This window comes from Filicampus tigris, chromosome 2, assembly GCF_054856515.1.
Source record: "Filicampus tigris isolate MCC_2025a chromosome 2, RoL_Ftig_1.0, whole genome shotgun sequence".
NCBI lineage: Eukaryota > Metazoa > Chordata > Actinopteri > Syngnathiformes > Syngnathidae > Filicampus > Filicampus tigris.
The window spans coordinates 32,589,049-32,609,759 of NC_141218.1; the positions used below are offsets into that span (position 1 = coordinate 32,589,049).

The window sequence follows — 20,711 nt, forward strand, 5'->3', positions numbered from 1 at the left end:
GCAAAATAGAGTGGGTAGTCTAGAAAATTAGGTATAGAAAAAAAAACGGTTGCACTATCCAAAATCAAGTGCAATATTGAATGATTAAATGTGGATCATTTTTCAGAATTCCCGGAAGATTTAGGCATAGAGGCAAAAGCGAGCTCATAGTGCAGAGGATTCAGTTTATTGGAGTCAAAGTTTAACAACTTACAATCCGTATTTTTTGTAATATATACTCATATATATGAAACAAAAAAGGCTACTTTAGGAAGAATAAATGTACTTGTCTTTTTTAATATCATCTTTAGTCCGTTTATTGTACAGAATTACAGTAAGTTAATATCATCCTTGAAAAAGAGCAATATGTTCCTTTTTTATGTCGCAGTGCAACTTACATCTTACACACCTGTGCAATGTACCATGAGGTGTACACCCCTGAAAGGACACACAGTGAATCTCCCTTTTCGGCCTGGTTCTGCAGGTCAACACACACAAAGATAAGGGGGTGATAACACAGTCTGTGGCCACAAATCAGAACTTGTCTTCTGTATGTCTACAGTTAAGTTGCTGTTTCGCTGAGCAGCAGGTGGGGGGGGAGGAGAACAAACCAAACGACGAGTAACGTATAGACCTCTGCAGACCAAGACTGCATTCCCAATCGTCTACAGCTATGTGTATGTAGGAAGTCCAGTATAGTCAGTCTGACGACGTTACCAAAGAGAGGGTTGGGAGGCACAAGGAAAGTGCTTGCATCATTTAGTCTCGTCGTGGTACTCGCAAATAAACCATTCAAAAAACAAAACTGTGTATCTGGGTTGTGTTTGATATTTCACAAGCGTGTAACATGATGATACAAACTAAAGCTATACTAAAAGAATGGCAGTAGAAGGTGAAGCATAGCATATAGTGCTTGATGCAGTAGGTGCTACACAACTGAGAGTCGTTCACTCCAGGGGGCACTATTGAGTCCTTAGCCCGATGTAGGGTATTATTATGTGTTATATTCAAAAACAGAGTATCAAAAAAGCTTTCTTTGTCGGTTTTTAGTGACTGAGACACACTGTGCGGTGCATAAACTAAATTCTTGTCACCTCATTTTAGGATGCTGACGAAGCAATGGATCCAGTGCTGATTTAGAAGACTGTCCAACCCCATCTTCCAGTTGTTGTACAGCGCATGTCTTAACACAGGTTTATAATGGGAAATCCTCAAATCTCGAGACACAAAATTCCAAAATCATTCTTCAATGGTACTCTTGTGTGTATCATGCTCTACGAGTCGATCAATCCTGCAGTCATGAGGAGTATATAAGAATTGACAAAAATGATCCACATTATTTTACCCTGTCCAATTAAACCAGTCCCAGGCCTTTTCTCATGCAACACATAACCAGGAGAATGTCTATAGGTCAGCCGTAATGTTTCTGTTTTTACCAATAAAAAATGTCATTGATTGATGACGGGGTTTGCTCTGAGTTAAACTGCATCGACAGCAACAGTGTAAAGAGGGATACAATGCAAAACCTTGGCATAGAATACATCTTACTTTACATTATATTCATGACACAAAACGTAAATATAGTTATATATTTGTCTATGTTTAAATATATTCGTCGACTGTACATAAATCTTCAGTAAATGAGATGCCTTTACCTGATATTTTGAACAGCAATGGTAGAGGCCTATGAGACAGACCCTTTGATGTTGCCAATGAGATGAAAAGACATAGAAAGTGCATTCTTTGCAGTGACTGACTCCTTTGAAAATGACTCTTGCCATCACAGTTCAACGAAAGCCCCCCTCCCACCCAAAAAATGCACAAATTCAAATACATACTCTTAGTGCTCTCTCGAAAAGCAAATCACAGTGGTAGTGGAACGCAAACATTTACATTAGTATACACAGTAGTATACACATACACAGTCTTGGAAAGAGAAGAAACAGAAAAATTAAAAATGGAAGGTGAAGATGACGCAGACAGAGACAGCGATGCTGAGTAAATAAAAATTAAACTGTAGATTTGCACACAAACAGAGGAGTCTAACCTCCTTGTGCAGATAAACATTTTCACAGTTTGAAATTGTGTGTGTATAGAAAATGGTTCTTGTTTGACTGTAGCAGTTGTTTTCATTGGCAAAGAGACCCTAACCTGCATTAATGGCAACCATTCACAGTCTTGAAAGAAAGTCACTGAGCTTACTTTTCCCCAGAGCTGGGCAGTCCGTCCCATTTTTGGGGCGGGGGGGTGTACCGACAAATTTTAAGAAAGGGCTGGACTAAGCATGTCCGGAAGTGGATTTTAGTCCGGCCCACTAATCGGACCTCACGCGTGTGAGGTGGTCGCGAGGCGGCCAAATTTCATCTCAGCCTACTCGGTGAAAGGCTTCTTTTTAGGCTTCTTTCTACTCCAGCGTCCGCTCTAGCGACAACTGCTGAATTGATTCACATGACCGACGCATTGTGCTGTTGGCGAAAGGTCTGCAACACACATCAGGAATTGTTGCTGCTCTGATCGGTCCATTATGTCACATGTTGCGATGACATAGTTTCCCACACGGAGGAGCGATGCACCACGCAGCTCATTGCTGCTGCAAAGCAAACTAGTTTGGCAGCGGCATGGGTGTTATGTCACGTATGTGTGTGTAAAGGAGCTACTCACCCACGCTCCCCCTTAGCCGCCACCTTCCAGATTGTTTTCGCAATAAAATTAAATGCATCGTCTAGTCATCTCGGTTCCTTTATGGTTGTAGCAGGCACAATATCCATTGTTGTCGCTGTCTTTTTGAATCGGGCGCCCGCGATTTGTGTCCACGAGTATAGTCAGTATAGTGCGCACAGCACTCAAGGATGATGCTAGCACATCAAGGTGGAGTTCATGCACTTCTTCTGGCGTCTTCCCTACTACAAGCAACACAGCAGGACTTGCTGATTGAAATTAACGAACCTCGCTTTAATTCACCTCTCTCTCTCTCTTTCTCTCTCTCGCTCCTGAAATACGCCATAGCAAACCTGCTCTGTAGTGGTTTGCTGGTATGCTTTTATTTTGAAGGCCGGGAAGTGTGAAGGAGGGGAAGTGTGGAAAATAAATAAGTAACGTGTTGAATGCTTGCAGACTTGTCATCTGTTGGACCCAAATAATTATACAATACGACAAAACCAACCCCAGGGCTCGTAATGGAAGTAAGCACACGCAACTGCTTAAATACTAGTGGCGCTTTTGAAGCATGTTTGAAGCGTGTCCACAGCGGGTTTGAATAGTAAATTAGCCAGCAAATGATCTTTAAATAAACCTCTTCCGTTAGCATCTCTCCCACGGTGGCGTCATGCACACTTTTTTGGGGGGGTGATAATTTTTATGAATAGGGGGGGGGGGGGGGTCGAAGCCGGAAGGGTACCCAGGTCAAGGGTGGAGGGTCGTGGCTGGACCGGCAAAGAACTGTCAAGTGCCCAGCTCTGCTTTTCCCACACTGCTCTGTCAGATCAACTTGGAATAATAGCACAATCAGCATGATATGCAGGGAGAAAATGAAAGAGAAACAGTAAAGGAGTAGGATTGATTTGTGGCTCTGGGTGCAAGTTCATTAGTACAAAAGTACAGTGCTGTGGTGAAAAGATTTCCTCTGTATTGCTGCTACATAGATGCCCCTCCACCCTAAAATCAATCAGATTTAGAGCAAAAACAAAATACAGTATACAAAGGACATGTAAACTACAGTAACATGTCCAAACATACCCATTATCCCCAATTTCCTTCTTGACAGGCATGTGGACTTTATGCTGAGTTCCACAGACAAAGGAAGATTAATGGTTTCTGTTCAGGCATGCAACAGGCACCCTGTGGGGTCCTCAGAGTTATCAAAAGTACACTCACACACATCTCAGACTCTTCCCTCTATATTTACACGTAACAAGGTGTGTTGCTGTGTGTGTGTGTGTGTGTGTGTGTGTGTGTGACAGAGAGTGTGAGAGAGCAATTGATAGATGGAGAGTCCAGTCCTGTCCTCAATCTCACACATGGGTCTCAATAAAGGAGTGTGTGTGGGTCATGATGGGAGCGCTCAGCGGGGAGAGATCGTCCTGACCATTGTCCTGGCTGAGCTGACAGATGTCGGAATAGAGCTCACTGTGCCACTGTTTCCATTCTCTGAAGGTCTGGGAGCACAGGCCTGGGTCCTCCAAAAGAGCGCAGATCACCGCCAGCTCAGACTCTTTGGCCTGGAGGAAGGAGACATTACCACAGTTAGGCGGACAAGGAGTTTAAGTTTTGTTTTCAGGATTTCGCCTTCAGCAACTTTCCACAAAACTTTGAGGAGGAGTCATCTACGGGCCACGAAAGACCCAATTAAATTATTGAATGCATCTGCATGAAGGTGTGCAGTTTCCGAGGTTTTTTCACTCAAGAAAACATTTTTCTTTGTTAGTGAATATACATGAGCCTAGTTAAGAAAGTTTGGGCATATGGTAACTACAGTGCAACCTCCAAATTTGAATGTCCCTAAATTGGCACCCTATTTTCCACGCTTACTGTCATCATCACATGATGTCAGCATGTTGCACTAGACTTTAGGTCTGGATTTTTTTATGCCACCACTTAGGAGTACCAGCCAATGATGGTAAATAGAAAAAGTGTGATGATGACCATAGAACTGCAAATTGACTTTAGTATGAATCATTTATCATTTATCACTACTCTGTCCTGGATGTCCACTACAATATGTCTCAATCAACAAAAAGTTCACATCAAATAATAAAAGTGAGGAGTGCATAAGCAATAATCCTCCCTCTAAAAATCTGATTATGAACAAAATCGGAGGTCAACCTGTATGACAGAATAGACGAATTGGGAGGTGCCATTGTACTTTTTAAGGGTGTATGCAGTAATTTGGTACTGACCCAAATTCGGCTCGTCTGGCCTTGGCTGAGGCCTGCACGCTAATGACAGCCACAGTATTGTACTATAGTTTGTTAGTTAGCAGCAATTATGCAAAAATGACTTGATTGCTTTCCATAAAAGGCTGTGGAGGGCGGAACATCTGCCAAGGAAGAATCCATTTAATTTTGGTGCAGATCCAGACAAACGTGAGCAGTCCCCCCCCACCACCACCACACACACACACACACATCTGATTAACATTATAAGATGATTACATTTTTGGTGCTGTTCCAAATTAGGATCCCTTCTCCTTGGTGAGGGTCTATATACTATCATTCATTTTTTCTGGAAACAAATTCCGCTTTCCTTGCTACCTTCAAGGTGCTGCGTAGTGCTCTGACGCGGTGCAGTCTGTCGTTCAGAAGGGGGTCCCTGACTCTCTGAGTGAAACCTCGTCGAAATTCCTGCCTGCTGCAGGGTCTCGGGTCACCTAGCGCTGTAACGTTGGCTTGTTCCAGGGCCCGGTACAGCTGCTCTAGCCCATCCAATGGCTCAGGTTCACGTCCGTCTGACACCCGTCGCTCTCTTCCCTCTGAGACCCTCCTCTCTCTACTCTCAACTCTCAACTCCCGCAAGTCTGTGGTAGCCAGGAAAGAAGCAGAGAAGAGATATTCAGTTAACAGTTGATTTTTTTTTTCTCTCTCTTCATGTTCAAATTTATTGAGATAACTTGTCAGGTCAGTAGCTGGTGATGTCCCTTTGTGAAGAAACTCTACAGTACACTCCTGTATAGCTGATTGTACTTCTCTTGTTGTCTTTGGAATACTCCTTTTGGCATTCACTGTATATCCATCCATCCATTATCCATACCGCTTATCCTCACAAGGGTCGTGGGGCGTGCTGGAGCCTATCCCAGCTGTCTTCGGGCAGTAGGCTGGGGACACCCTGAATTGGTTGTCAGCCAATCGCAGGCACGCAGAGACAAACAAACATCCGCACTCACAATCACACCTAGGGGCAATTTAGAATGTCCAATCAACTTACCATGCATGTTTTTGGAATGTGGGAGGAAACCGGAGTACACGGAGAAAACCCACGCAGGCACGAGGAGAACATGCAAACTCCACACAGGGAGGCCGCAGACAGGATCGAACCCACGACCTCTGAACTGTGAGGCGGTCGTGCTAACCAGTCGACCACCGTGCCGCCATTCACTGTATACATAATATGTAAATAACAACTAAGTAAAGCCACTCTGCTGACACAGTAGCAATACAGTGAATGCACGTCCGTATAGCACAATCTGGACTTTTTCATTTGTTTAAACAGGAACAGAAATCCAACTGTCTGGGGAAAAAAGGAAAATTCCATTTTTTATTTTTACAACTAATTTGAAATGAATCAGTCAAAACGTTATACACACATTCTTTTGGATACACGGTATCATTCGTTCTGCTTTCTTGTAATAAAGACACGGTGCAGCTTTCTTACCCTCCTCGCCCTCGAGTATATCTGCGGCCTGCCTCTCTGCCTCTTCATCTTCACTTCTCTCCTCCATGTGAGGTGATGAATGGATGAGCTTTCCTCCAAATGGGTCCCTATTTCTGGGCAGACTCTGACTGCGCTGCTTATGGGAACGTCGGTGTGTGTAGCTGTGTGTGTGCGGACCCCGCTCCAGAGGGAAAGGCCCATCCCGATCCCTGTCTCTCTCTGCGGCGTGATGTCTTCGTACTGGCAGAGTAGCCTGCCTGCGTCTCTCAGGCGACATGCCCTGTCTGCCAAGTCCTCCATACAGCCCCATCTCACCAGCCATGCTCCCCATTAGGCCACCATAATCGCTCTCCCCCGGTGCGGTCTGGAGGAAATGCAGCCCTGCGCTGGTTAGAGGGGTCTCAATGAGGTCCTGCCAGGAGCGACGCTCACGATGTGAAGACCGGCAACCTGAGGAGTGGGTACTGGTGCTGCCTGTTCCTGTGCCCATGCCCAATCCCTCTCCACGCTGGTCTTCTGCAGATGAGTGGGAGTGGGTGGACTCGCTGGAAAAATGCCGCCCATGCTTTGGCTCTGGGAAGGGGCTAGAAGAATTGACCTGCAGAGGAAGAGGGGAGGTGGAAGAGACCATCTGTGGAGGGATGGGGGAGGTGGAGGCACTCATTGGTAGAGGATGGGGAGACGGAGTGGAGCGCATGAGGCTCATGGAGCTGACAGAACGGGGCAACTGGTCGTAAGTGTGGAGGAGGTTAGACTTTGTGGGCATGGGTAAGAAGGGTGTGCAGGCAATGTGAGGAAAAGTGGGTTTTTAAACAAGAAGGATATCAAGATGGGGAGTGGAAGGAGGAAACAGAAAATTGCAGAGCATAAAGATACCAAAAGATGAGAGCAAAAAAGCAATGCGATGTCAGATGAGTAACTCCAAAAATGGTGGAGATGGCTGTCATGTCGCTAAACTGAGAATGGTAACAACTCAACTCAATGTCCAAATATCCTCTCAAGACATACTTCCACCAAGTGGTAGAGTTTAGATCAGCCCACTGAATGATACAACCTGATCTGGCTTGTTGTCACCAGTGAATGTTAGAACGGATGACAACAGCTACGTCAGCTACCGGAAATGTACAAAGTACAACACGACGGCAGCTTTCTTCCTGGCCTGTGATTATCATAAGACTTGTTTTTTCAGCAGAGGCATATTTTGTGTTATTCCCATTTCAATTGTAATGTCACAGGTATAAGTGCTGGTTCTGTAACGACCAAACAAAGGATAGAAATATGGTCTAAGGTAGAACAGGCCAGGGCCATACACGAACAGAGTTGAAAGCGGGCTCGTTGCTGCCATCTATTGGTCAGACTGTGGCAGCATAACACACATCATGGGCTTGGATGCTTCCCAAACCAGATAATCTTCTGTTTTATTGATGTCGAGAGCACTTAAAACTTTGGGTGCCTTCTGAATAAAATATTTAATCAGTATGGGACACGGCAGTGACGTTGTTAAGTTTGTACTCACTGATGGTGTGCGGTGGTAAGTATCGCAGAGAGAAGATATTCCCTCTTGTTTGAGTGTCATGGAGCCATCAACCTCATCTTGATCACTCTCACTCCAGTAGTCTAAAGTTGAGAAAAGTAAGAAAGAACATTTGAAGTTTAGAAGAAAATCCAACTCTTTGCATCAGAGACAGTTTGTCTAACCTTCATCCGGACGTGGCACTTTGTCATCCGGTGTGTAGCCAATAGCAGCCAACCCAAGCCGGTTCATCCACCTTTAAAATGAAAAAACATTAATTCGCCATTTAAAATGAGAAACAAGCGACGGATTCGAAAATAAGTCAAGAGGAAAGCAAACTGTGGGTAAAAAAAGAAAAAGGAAAGTAGGGAAATGTTGGGTTATACTGGGTAACTGGAAGGTGATGAATAAAAAAAGATTCACATTAAATAATTAAAGGCATGTCTCTTAACAGTTCAGATTTTTCTAACTGACTTCATCGCCTTGATGAGGAGACAAAGGCAGAGAGTAAATTGGAGTGATGGATGCAGAAAGAGAGTGCTCGCTGTCTCCTTTCCCAGTCTCTGAACTATGATTCTCAGATGGCTTTTTATCTGCAGCCACACATTCTGTCCTCATCCAGATCCCCTGTCTGGCTCTCGATTCTGCCTGTCTGTAGGTCTCCACGGTAGATTCAAGCTTGTCCTGTGTCCCTGCAGACTCTGAATAATCAGGCTGCAACTAAGAATAGAAACCTCATCTGAATAACACGACCAGGAAACTCATCTTTCTCCTATTGGCGTATTGATGTTTCAAATTGAGCGAAAAAAAAACACAAAAACCCACTAATGTACAGTAACAGGTTACAGTATATTATTAATCCCACCCAAAACTGGTATTGTTGTTGGGATTGAATGTATATTTTCCAGAGCTGGGCACTTGACCATTTTTTGCCGGTCCGGCCGCGACCCTCCACCCTTGACTTGGGTACTCTTCCGGCCGCAACTCTCCGGCCATATTCATAAACATTGTCGGCCCCCGCCCCATTAAGCCCCCCGTCCCCCAAAAAAAGCGTTCGTGATTGACGTCGCTGCAGGAGAGACGCTAATGGCAGAGGCTTTTTAAGGATCATTAGCTGGCTAATTTACTATTCGAACTCGCTGTGGACACGCTTCAAATGTGCCAGTAGTATTTACCCAACTGCGTGCTTCCTTGCATCGCGAGCCCCGGGGTTGGATTTGTCGTATTGTATAATTATTTGGGTCCAATAATTATAGAGAAGAGTCGTAGAAGAAGTCGTAGTCAAGTCACTTATTTATTTTGCACAATTCCCCTCCTTCCCGGCCTTCAAAATAAAAGCAGACCAAAAAAACACTATACACTGCAGGTTTGCTATGGCGTATTTACGGAAGTAGTGAACGCCAGAAAAAGTGAATGAACTCCACCTTGATGTGCTAGCGTCTGAATATACTCTTGGACACAAATTGTTTTGAAACAAGTCGGGGGGCGTTGATTCAAAAATACAGCGACAACAACAAGAATGCATATCATGCCTGCTCCAACCATAAAATGATGACTAGACGATGCATTTAATTTCATTGCAAAAACGATCTGGAAGGTGGCGGCTAAGGGGTAACGTGGGTGAGTAGGTTGTTTACTTTGAGTGATGGGACTTTGTAGCAGCAGCAACGAGCTGCGTTGCTCATTCGTCTCCGTGTGGGAAACTGTATGTCATCGCAACATGTGAGACAGCAACGTGCGCTCAAGCGTGTTTCTATTTCCTCATTGCCACATCACGTAACCCACGCCTCCCACCTGCAACTGGGGCATACCATTACAAGAGGGGGCGGGGGGCGGGGGGGGCAGATGGGTAATACCACAATCCCTATAACAGCAGTTGTCGCTCACGCCGACGTGGGAGTAGAAAGAAGCCTAAAAAGAAGCCTTTCACCGAGTAGGCTGAGATGATTTTTGGCCGCCTCGCGAGCACGTCAAACGCATGAGGGCCGATTAGTGGGCCAGACTAAAATCAACTTCCGGCCATGCTTAGTCCAGCCATTTTTTTAAAATGTGTCACCCCCCACCCCTCCGCTCTAAAAATGGCCATCCATCCAGGCCGGAGGGTCCGACCGGTCCGGCCCAGGGACGGACTGCCCAGCTCTGATATTTTCTTTATTTTGTTACTGTTTATACCTGTACATTAATAACATGAGCTGGTCTGCGTGGCGTGCTACTGGGAGCGATCGCGTAGTGACGGAACGCGTCGTAACATGTGCGAGCCCGGTAACTCTCGTACTCGATGTGGCCGAGGTAAGACACATGCGTTGATCTCTCCCGATAGCTGCACTAACTGACGTGGTAGAGCTCGGTGTTCCGACAAACAGGCCGTGCTGTGGTCATTAGTGCTTTTAATGGAGATACTCTGGGTGATTTTGGGCGTGTGTTGGAGTCGCGGGGAGACATTTGGAGCCGTTGTCCGTCGACGGACTGAGCTAATGTTGCTAACGCCGATTGGCGCGCACCTTACTTGTGCTGTTTGTGATCTCCAGGGGAGCCGGCAGGGCTCTATGAGTTGCACACCAGTCTCACGTGTCATAATATGTATACAGGTCAATGAATAAAAAACACAGTGTGAGACCCAATTTGAGTCTACTTGACCATCACACAGAACACAGAACATAACGCAGAGAACCGGTTACAACAGCATGTATACTGTATGGCCAGCATTGGTGTCGATCTGGGTGGATCTAATGGAAAGACTTTCTGGGGGCCCTGTGTGTTGTTTCAAATTCAATTTCTCAGCTCTGTGCTGTATTTGACTATTTTTTTAAAGTCCATATTGATTTAGTTGTCAAAAATACGGAATTTAGGTATATCCTGCTCAAATGCGTTGGCCACACATGAAAGGAGGTAGCCGGCAGCCAGAATCACCTCAGTCTAGCATATGTCATAGCTGATGAAGCGTGAGGTGAGGCAGAATGGATTTTGCCTCCACACTGTGCCGCCTGCACTGGCTGGTCCAAGCGTACAACCTCATTCGCTATCTTCCACATCATTCAATAGGCTAAGCCTGCCTTTTTAAGGCAGACACGCATTCAACGTCAACAGATACCAATGTGTAGAATGTGAAGGTGGCACCTCACATGCATGCAGTGTACAGTGGTACTGCAGCATATGCACAAAGTTTTCAAATATATCTATATAATACAATAAGTACTTGGTTGCTACGTCGCACATTTCATCTATTGCGGGGATGGTCTGGAACAGGGGTCGTCAACCTTTTACACTCAAAGAGCCATTTAGACCCGGTTTCCAAGGAAAAGAAAACACTGAGAGCCGCAAACACTTTTTGACATGTAAATTGAAGATATTAGGTATTAAGATATTATTTACACTTGTACAATAGTGTGTTGCTTATGAAATCCATGCCGTTCATCCATGTTTCAGAAAATTTAATTATTAAATGAACACATTTTTAACTCTTATCAAAGAAAAGCTCAGAGAAGGTCTCCTACAAATGAATTAAAACGCTGAACTTAAATGATCCATCTAGCAAACAAAAATGCCTGAATTTAAAAATACAGTGGAAAAACAGAGTACCATTTCACTGAACAATGAAAATAAATATTTGCAAAATAACTGCCGGAATATTCATTTCACCTGGTTAATGGGACTTGGGCTCCTGAACCTTTGCGCACATGCATCCAAATCAGGGCTGGGAAGTCATTTTCATCTTTACGCAGGACTGTAAGCTGCCGTCTTTTTAAGAAAAATCTATTTTCTGTGTAAGCGTTTATATGACAGTATAAATGCAACCTCGGTCTCTTTTCTTGTGTGAACATAATTGCGCCCCTAAAGTGACCCGCATGCGCAGAAGGAGAGACGGCGACACACACGACGTGTTTCGGGAAGTAAATGTGGTGCTGCGTGTCGGGGCATTTCCACAGTGGAGCGATTCGGTCAGAGGTAGAAATGGGGGAAATGACGAGGCGAGGCTTTTTCGATCTCATTTCATAGAGACGTCACTAAAGATGACATCACGTTATAACCGCACGAAAAAAATGAACCAATCTGAGCCGTGGCTGAATTAATTGGTGAATTAGTACTATCACCATAAATTTCCATGGACATGAAGTGCACTTTATGCTTCATGTTTAAAGTGGGATTAAATTAAAGTCAAATATAAAGTCAATACTGTTACTCAAAACAACTGCCGAGTCGCTGTCAGCACTGACCCCTGCACCCGGTGCGAAGTGCATTTTGGGCCCCTGACAATGTCGGATGTATGGGACCGGGAGGTTCAGACTGTGGTCGCATTGCGAAAAAAAATCCCATAGGTATCCAATATAGAACCACATGTGAAAGCGGCCAAAAACTTTGACTTACTAAAAAGACATGATGCATGTTTTTGAGACAAATAACATGCACTATTATAATTATGATTTATTTCCCCAAGCCACGCAGAGCCGCAACATAAGGATCAAAGAGCCACATGCCGCTCCATCAGGATTGTATAAATTACATGGTAATTTATTGTTTTTCCTGCCTGACCAATACGGACCTTTTGAGACCGATGTCGATTCCGATATTTGGCAGAAAAAAGTTCAGATAACTGATGATTCGGCTGATTAATCTTATAATAAATAACTTCCATTCTTGTCTCTGAATGCTTACAACAACAAAGATATGACTCAAATGCAGACCATTTGACTGTTTTACAACACTTTGTCTTTTAGGATTTACTAAACATTATGAAGAAGAATTTTCAAAAACATACAGAAAAAGCATAAACTGATTACACATTTGTCATTTATCTTTATATTTAAGCCCTAAATGTATGCAGTACAAAGTATAAGCAACATATTGAGTGAAGTTCCTGGCAAAATATTATTTATGCATAATGCCCTTCAATGTTATATCACAATTCTTCTAGTCCAGGGGTGTCAAAGTCAAATAGACGGAGGGCCAAATAAAAAAATTTGCGACAAGCCGAGGGCCGGACTGATAGAATGTTCATTGACATTTTTAAAAATGTCCAGATTGGATTGGGTCCTTCGCGCCTGCTGATGATGTCACACTTCATATTTCTGCAATATATTTCTTTGCCTCTATATTTGTCCTCCCCCTGGCTGTTGTGTTTTTATCTTTGGAGTTACCAAATAAAAAAATTAAATAAAGTACATTACTGCTACTTTTGCGAGGCAGCTCGTATGTCACTTCCGTTTGCGTTTCTCCTGCTAAACTTGAAACTATTTTCTGGTCGACTCAGACTGCAAAATTGTGTGTACTGTACATAATGTGAAGTAAAACGGAGAGGATCATATGATTGGTATGACGTCTCCAGCTGACTCTATTTTAGAGTGGCAAGGTATGATTGTGGGTGCTCCTGTCAGAAAACACAGGCCCGTATTCCAATTGACACGTCTATTTATTGTGGTCTCCAACAACACAGACAAAGAATAACCTAACAACATCATCCAATGCATATCCATTAGTTAACAATATACCTAAACATTACAATTCATTGTATTAAGCAATGAAACAGCCAAACAATACATACAATACACATTCACAAGTTTCATCTCTAGAATAGTTAGCATACTAGCCGAAATAACTAACTAGTGTTCATCAACGTGACATCACTCACGAGAACATATCTAGGCTATTATGTACAGCCGTTACCTGACACGAACTTAAATGATTAATCTCACCTTTTAACATTTACACACAACAACAAACATGGTGAAACACAGGAAATCTGCAACTAGTGAGTTTGCTGGCACGAACAAACTACTAGCTAGCTTTGTCGAAAGAGGAAAAAAGAAAAGGAACCACGTCTCTCGCTATCAACACTTAGCGCTCGAGGAGCGTTCAATGCCTGCTCACAATGTGCGACAATTCAGCAATACATCGAAACTCAATGAATTTATCAAATGCCAACAATTACTAATAATAAAACAACGTGAGATTTCTAACATGAAGTATTTCTTAATAAAGTGTGTTTTATTCCAAATAAGTTTTCACCAACATCCGATTCTGCAATGAAATATATTATAGAAATAGTGTAACGAATTGGGTTGTCTGTGTTCTAGTCGAATTTGTGTCTTGCCAAGTTATGTTGTTTCCGAGGTTAATAAATGCATCGTGCGGGTCGCTGGATGGGAGGGCATGCGAGCGAGAGTAGCGGAGGGCGAACAGGAGAGCGGTTGCTCTTTTTTGACTGAACGGTTGTTGTACTGTATTGGTGTCGGCTGCGGCCCACAGTAGACGGTTGGACTAATAAAAACGTGATAGTTAAACTACGTCTGTGTTCTTGGAAGACGCTACAATATATTTTAAAGCGTGACATCATTGGCAGACGCGAAGGACCCGATCAGATCTGCTACCCACACCGGCTTGCTACGGGCTGTGGGCCGGATCTAATAATAAAGCAATATCATCCCAAGGTAGAAAACCTTCTCGCGGGCTGGATGCGGCCCGCAGGCCTTGACTTTGACATATGTGGTCTACATTATGTCGTCCCTCTGGGTGATTCCACGGTTGATGACGAGATCCACTATTGCCGCTCTGATGTCATTAGTCATTCTATTTCTTATTCACTCTGCTCCTTCACTTTCTTGTCCTCCTTCGCCTCTCCCACTTATATCTTTCCCTCCATATCTTCTTCCCTGGCCTCCTTTAACTCTCACTCTTGTCACTCGTCCTGCTCCCTCCATTGTACTCCACACCGACAGCTTACCTGCGGCTTATTTCTCGTGAATTAATTATCTAAAACAGCTTTCCCCTGCACGTGGCAGTGCGGCCAGATAGTTGACAGAATAGTGTAAACAATAGGCATACATTTGTATAGTTTTGCAGGGAGTCTGTTGATCATTTGGAAATTGTGTGTAAAGCAGTGAATTGTGTGTTACAAAATTACAAACTCAGCACAAAGCAGTGTTTGTGCTTTAAGCTTTGCAAACTCTGTGAGTGGTTTTGCGATAGATCTGAATAGTTTTAGAAATTGTGCTACAAGATTCTTTAACAGTGAAGCACTCACTCCCCTTGTGTAAAGTTGGTTGAGTCACTTGCAACTTTAGCGAAAACACACGCACACAGCAACACTCACCTATTCATTTCCTCAAGACAGTCCGTGGCGAAGAAGAAGCTCTTGATTTTAGGATGGCAGGCTTTGAAGGCACTGCAGTTAGCCAGATAGAAGAATGCTAATTAGTGCTTATGTGTGCGCGCAGGAGTTTTGCGTGAACTCATGTTGTTCAGGCGAGAGCAAATGTGCTTGATTAATAATTTCAGCACTCACAATTTCCGTCTGCACTCTATGGCTCTGTCTATTCTGAACTCAGGGAGGCTGATGAAGCCCTCAGCCTTCTCATCCTGCAGGCAGACAGATGGAGAGCGGTGGTACATTATTATCATCAGCATCAGGGAACAAACTGTCACACAAACTCACACTACAACTGTTCTTTAGACTAAATGTGTTGTTTGCATTGGCTGGGTCAAGCCTTTTACCACTTTACCTAACAACAGGCACTCCACAATCACCATCAAAATCCATAGGAGAACAGCTACTGTACAGCCTTCGGCGTTTTGGCTCAAAGAAAGTGAAGTTTAATCAAGGGAACACAATGCAAGATCTTATATAAGTGCAACACATTACAGTCTACATTCAAATGGCTGCCAAACGTGCAGTTCAGCTCATGAACTTTGCTTGACATTGCAGCGTCTGTCTGACCCAGCTAACAAATGTTTAATAGAATAAAAATAGGATTGATTTGTACCCAGTATGAGTTACATACGCTGTCAAAAATGAAATTGATGTATTAGTCACTCGTGGTTACTTTATTTTCATTTTTAAACCTTTTTTGTCCCCCTATATTTTTGGGTAGTGTTGCTCATTCATTCTGTCAATACATTTGCGACGCGGGTTTGGAGTTCACATTCTGACATGGACTTACATTCTGATTGGTGTACCAATAGAGGCAAGATTCTTTCAGGATAAACCAATACTTCCGCCATTTTTGTGTAAAGTATCCTTTAGCGTCCTTCTTTTTCCACAGCCAGCCTTCACAGTCACCGTGGCCGAGATCCTTACAGGAAATCCTCCTTCGACTGGCACTAGTGAGTGAACCTGAAGTGAGAAGAAGCAATTTTATAGTGCATTTGGAATGTAGTTATAGGCCTACCAGTGCGGCCAAATGACTCAGTCTTTTCTAAAGAAAACCCTTCCTAATTCTAAAAATAGGGAACTGTCTCCCTGTTAAACCAGGTCCCTGGTTAGGGTTGCCAACTCCCTGAAAAATAAATAAGGGACACCTCATCGGCAGGGGCGGCCGACCTGACTGCCTTCAACTAGGGATGGACGCATCGATACCAAAATATCGATATTCCGATCCAAAGTGCTCAATTTTAAGTATCGATCCTCAAGATAAAGTAGTGATATTTGCAATTAATTCATATATATATATTTATTAATCTATAATTTAGAAAGTTGTATTTTCATCCAATCACAATTTTCACTGTGTTGCCAACGGCAAAGAGTTTTCTGCCTTGGCAGAAACGTCTTTGACTACTGCAGAGCAAAACACTGAGCAAGGCATGTCATAGTTAAGGCTCAAAATGAGCTCACCTTTAATCAGTTCAGCAGAACATTTTCACATATTTGTCCACTTACTCTTCATAAAAGAGAAAAATAATGTAAACAATTTTTTTTTTTAACTTTTTTTTAATAGTGTAGTATATCGACTGCCTGTACAGTAAAAATTATGCATATCTGTTTGAACTTGTAATGAATGCAAGGCTGTGTGTGTATTCTTTATCTATTTTTCATCAATGTATTACTTTTATGTACTATTAATCTATTTAACATACTTGTCAATCAATTGTGCTTGTTTATTCCACCCCAAATTTTTGTTGTTGTTTGTCCATGCAACGCTGACATTCATTGCACATTCTGATATTAACCTTGATTGGAGGGTTAAAAAAAAAATTAATTCTTTACATATCATATCTATCTCTGGCGTTGTCTGGTGGACAACAAATTTGTCATGCTGCTTTGTTGACTTCCACTATCTACTTTGGCAAGCGACATTACCTCAACTAATAAGATAAGCGGATTCTGTATACTGATATGCACAAATGTGCTGTCCCCTCATTGGTCAGAGAGCAGAGACTAGGACCGTTACCGTAAATTGTGATATAAAGGGAACTGTTGTTCATTAATTCCATCAACATTTTGCAGATTGTTTTTTACTCTGACGATATTACGGGACAAAGTCCGTCCCTTTAGAACTCAATACGGGACGCGTACCGGTGTACCTAAATACGGGACGATTCCGTTTTTCAAGGGACAATTGGCAACCCTATCCCTGGTTCACTTCCATCTTCAGACAATCTGAACACCCAAATGTGGGCCATCTTATGGAGTTTGCATTTGCATTTGTAATTAAGGTGTCTCTCCAAACACAATTTGATAGAAGTCACTTTTCTTACGATAACTGCTGGTATTTTCAGTGAAGCATACTGCATGTGTTTTTATGTCAGTCGGCTGTAATTCAAATGCAAATTCAGCTGTAGTGTAAGAAGCAGCTATTCCTAGTTCACGCTCCAAAAACACTTCTAATCAATTCTGTATGAACACAATAACCTCCCACGAATATTCCCTCTAATTGTCCATGCGTCTGAGCATTCGCACAAACACCCTCAGCATTCCTTGGACCATGGTGAGCAACATCAGACATGCACACGGCGGCCAAACCCGTATCACACCTATCCAAATCCTGAGATCATAACAAGTTACACGATGTAGGTATGCCGCAAAAAAAACACCTTTATATGAGAATAGAACATATCATTGAATAGAGATTTGTGACCCGAATAAAATCTGCCGTAGTTTATTACTTTTATTTTAGTTCACAGGTCATTTGAAACATAATTAAGTCTCAATACAATCTGTATCAATATGGTCCCACATTTCCCACTCATAAACAATGGAAAACATGTCACGAAAATTTCTAGTCCCCTGAGCTCTGGAAAGTGAAAGAACATCATTTGGACTTCCAGAATGGAGAGGTCCACGTGTCGCCTTGCAGCATCACGTCAGTGGTGAGGGTGAGTGTATGTGTGTAAATGTATGTTTCGAATTATAATAGAACAACGGAGTGTGCGGTCTTGGAAGGGAAGTGGGGTTGGTGTAGTGTCCAGATTAAAATGGTGTGGAAATAAAGGAATGAGTGTAGAAATGTAATGTGTGCAACGCGATGCGAGCAAGCGTCACCGTGTGCGCTAAGACTAGTGCGTAATTGCTCAGCGTGCAGCTTAGAGGGAACATTGCCTCCCACAGTAATGACAATGATAAAAATACCAACGTACAAAACATTTTACACAAGTAGCATCCCAAGATGTTACAAAAGTCTAAAAAAAGATATGCATATCTACCTTTACTTCTCTTTTTGGTTTTCGTTCTCAATGAGGTGTAATGGAAAGACTGCAAGTCAGTGAGAGAGGAAAACAATTCCAATTAGCTCATTATTTCACAGATAGCCTCCTAATTAATGTTTCTAATAAAGAAAACAAAGGCAGAAGCACAACAACTTAATCATTCATTTTCTTTCTCATAACTCAAAACACACAGTACAATAATATGAAAGTCTTTAAGGAGAGTGAGTGTCAATGCCGATATCTACAGTAGAAAAATAGCACACATGTAATACTTTGACTGTAAGATTTCCACTGGTCAGATCAGTAGCATCATACGCCATCATATCATTTAATAACAGCATTAAGTGAAACAATGTCTTGTATGGGGGCGTATGTCACTATCTGAAATGTAGTGTAGCTCTAAATAGAAATAGTCATACACAATTACTATTTGGTTCAATGTTCATAACGGTAATTAATAAATACATTTTAGGTCTCTTAGTAAAAGGGTTTTGGGTGACTAATAATGCAGCATCTTTATATGGAACGAGCAGGCTATTTCAGTGAAAAATAATTCATTAACATTTATTTATGGAAAACTAGGCTGACTCACTTTATGCTGCAACAAACAAGCATTAATGACCAATGCTGCCAGTGTGACAAAGACACTCAGGTGGAAGGCCGTTTTATCTCAGTAAACCTAGAATCCAATTGTTGGGGTCGTGAATGCCTCAAATCACTTCTGTTCTTGTGTATGTTGGGTTACAACTAACGAGAAACTTATTAACATAGTAGATGTGGTTGCTAGGAGACAGCTGACGTAATGTCTATGGCTTGTTTGAAATGAATGAGTGATTGAATCCGTTGAAAAAGAGGGTAAAGTATTCATAAAACACAAAAGCAATAGTGGTCAAGTAAAAGTATCTTTACTTTCTTCATGGAGGCTGCTCCTGAACTTCCAGAACCAGAGTACCTGTAAAAACATTGATTGTGACTGAAACAATCATATCTATAATTTTAGACATGCACTGTATTTGTGTATCAAAACAAAAACTACAAACTTACCTGTCTGTTGTGTCTCGCAATGTGTCCGCACCTCGCTAAAAGACAGAGAAGAAGAAAACTTCTTAAAGAGCTGCTAAATGCCTCTATGACCCCCACACTTGCTTCTTTTCAGTTGCCTATAGTTGTGCCTTACATACGTGCTGGACCTGCAGGTCCTTTGAAATGTTTTTTTTCCTTTTTCCTTTTTCCCCAAATCTGACTGATAAATTGGGAATTTTGTTTTTCAAAGCAGTTTCAGTAAACCCCTGTAGAATTGAAGTAAGAAACATGTAATGAAGTCTTTTGCCAATGAACTACAAAATAGCTACATAACAAATAAACACAATAAACACGCACACACATGCACCCCCACACACACAGACACACAGCAATATTCCTCTGATGATGTTTTTGTTACAGTAACAAAATAAAACATGCACATTGTGGGAGAGCGGAAAGAATTGTGAATACTGCAGTATATGTACTTGTACATGTGCTTTTGCTTCGGTTTGAGTCACCAATACAAACAAACCACTTAGAAGGGTAGAGAGAGAGAGGACAGTGTGTACTAACATGTTGGAGCCGAGTGTGTTTGTGTATACGCGTTTAAAGCACACTCATAATTGGTCTTGCTGATGCTGAGTCATACACCTCCTCACCTAAAACGAAATGTGCTTATGTGTGTGTACTCAAATGTGTGTTTGCCCAGAATAAATTTCTATTTAGTATCGGTAACTAAGGTGATGTGGATTTTATGATGAATCGTGAAATATAGTGGATTCCCTGCATACTAATTCATTTGTGTGAGCCTGAATGTGCAGATGCACATCTGTCTATGTGCATGCACGTGTATAAGTGGGTCCAGTGTGAATTGTTGTTTTTATAATCCAGAAAACTGCCAGAAGATCAAGCTCGCTCTCCTTGTTCTAAAAGTCAGACAATACACACAATTGAGGATAAATCTGAGGTGAGCACCATGACCGATCCAACACTTTTGTTTGAGGCACCGAAGGATCTAAATCGATATGCATGGCTTTATATTAGCCAACAGGTTAACCAAAAAACAATATGGCAATTTCACTTTTACGGACATCGTATAATCAGTTAAAAGTGTTTGAGTCAGCATGCCCTGATCCGACCATGGGACCAGCTGGAGAGGATCAGCCTTACAGACAGGGGCAGCCAGGGAGGAGACCAGCCCACATTATGTTTAGATTTTGAAGACAGTAAAAATGAGAGGGTGGCATGTTAGACCGGGCCCCTTTTCTGCCTTCGCCCGTCTCGGGTGAGAGCATTCGGGAGGATAGAAAAGCTGCCCAGATCTGATCATTGTATGACATGATCAACTCATCATTGCTTTCCGATACTTGAACTTAAAGAAAAAGTCAAATATTTCGATTTTAAAGCTAACAAG

The 20,711-nt window shown here is 42.5% G+C and overlaps 1 protein-coding gene across 4 annotated transcripts in view; it reads right to left on the minus strand.

Annotated features, from left to right (window-relative positions):
- Nucleotides 1-144: 144 nt before the first annotated feature.
- Nucleotides 145-20,711, minus strand: part of LOC147152069 (connector enhancer of kinase suppressor of ras 2) — an 83,060-nt gene continuing 62,493 nt past the window's right edge. For 2 of the 4 annotated variants that reach the window (XM_086023622.1, XM_086023621.1), the window contains 11 exons: nucleotides 19,319-19,353; nucleotides 19,184-19,226; nucleotides 18,272-18,320; nucleotides 15,793-15,965; nucleotides 15,138-15,211; nucleotides 14,946-15,017; nucleotides 8,044-8,114; nucleotides 7,862-7,962; nucleotides 6,346-7,099; nucleotides 5,229-5,491; nucleotides 145-4,196 (listed from right to left, as the gene is read on the minus strand). In XM_086023622.1, coding sequence (XP_085879748.1) covers nucleotides 3,990-4,196; nucleotides 5,229-5,491; nucleotides 6,346-7,099; nucleotides 7,862-7,962; nucleotides 8,044-8,114; nucleotides 14,946-15,017; nucleotides 15,138-15,211; nucleotides 15,793-15,965; nucleotides 18,272-18,320; nucleotides 19,184-19,226; nucleotides 19,319-19,353 — 1,842 coding nt within the window. In that variant the 3' untranslated portion in view covers nucleotides 145-3,989. The remainder of the gene's footprint in view (nucleotides 4,197-5,228; nucleotides 5,492-6,345; nucleotides 7,100-7,861; nucleotides 7,963-8,043; nucleotides 8,115-14,945; nucleotides 15,018-15,137; nucleotides 15,212-15,792; nucleotides 15,966-18,271; nucleotides 18,321-19,183; nucleotides 19,227-19,318; nucleotides 19,354-20,711) is intronic. The other 2 variants (XM_086023624.1, XM_086023623.1) reach the window with 2 other exon arrangements.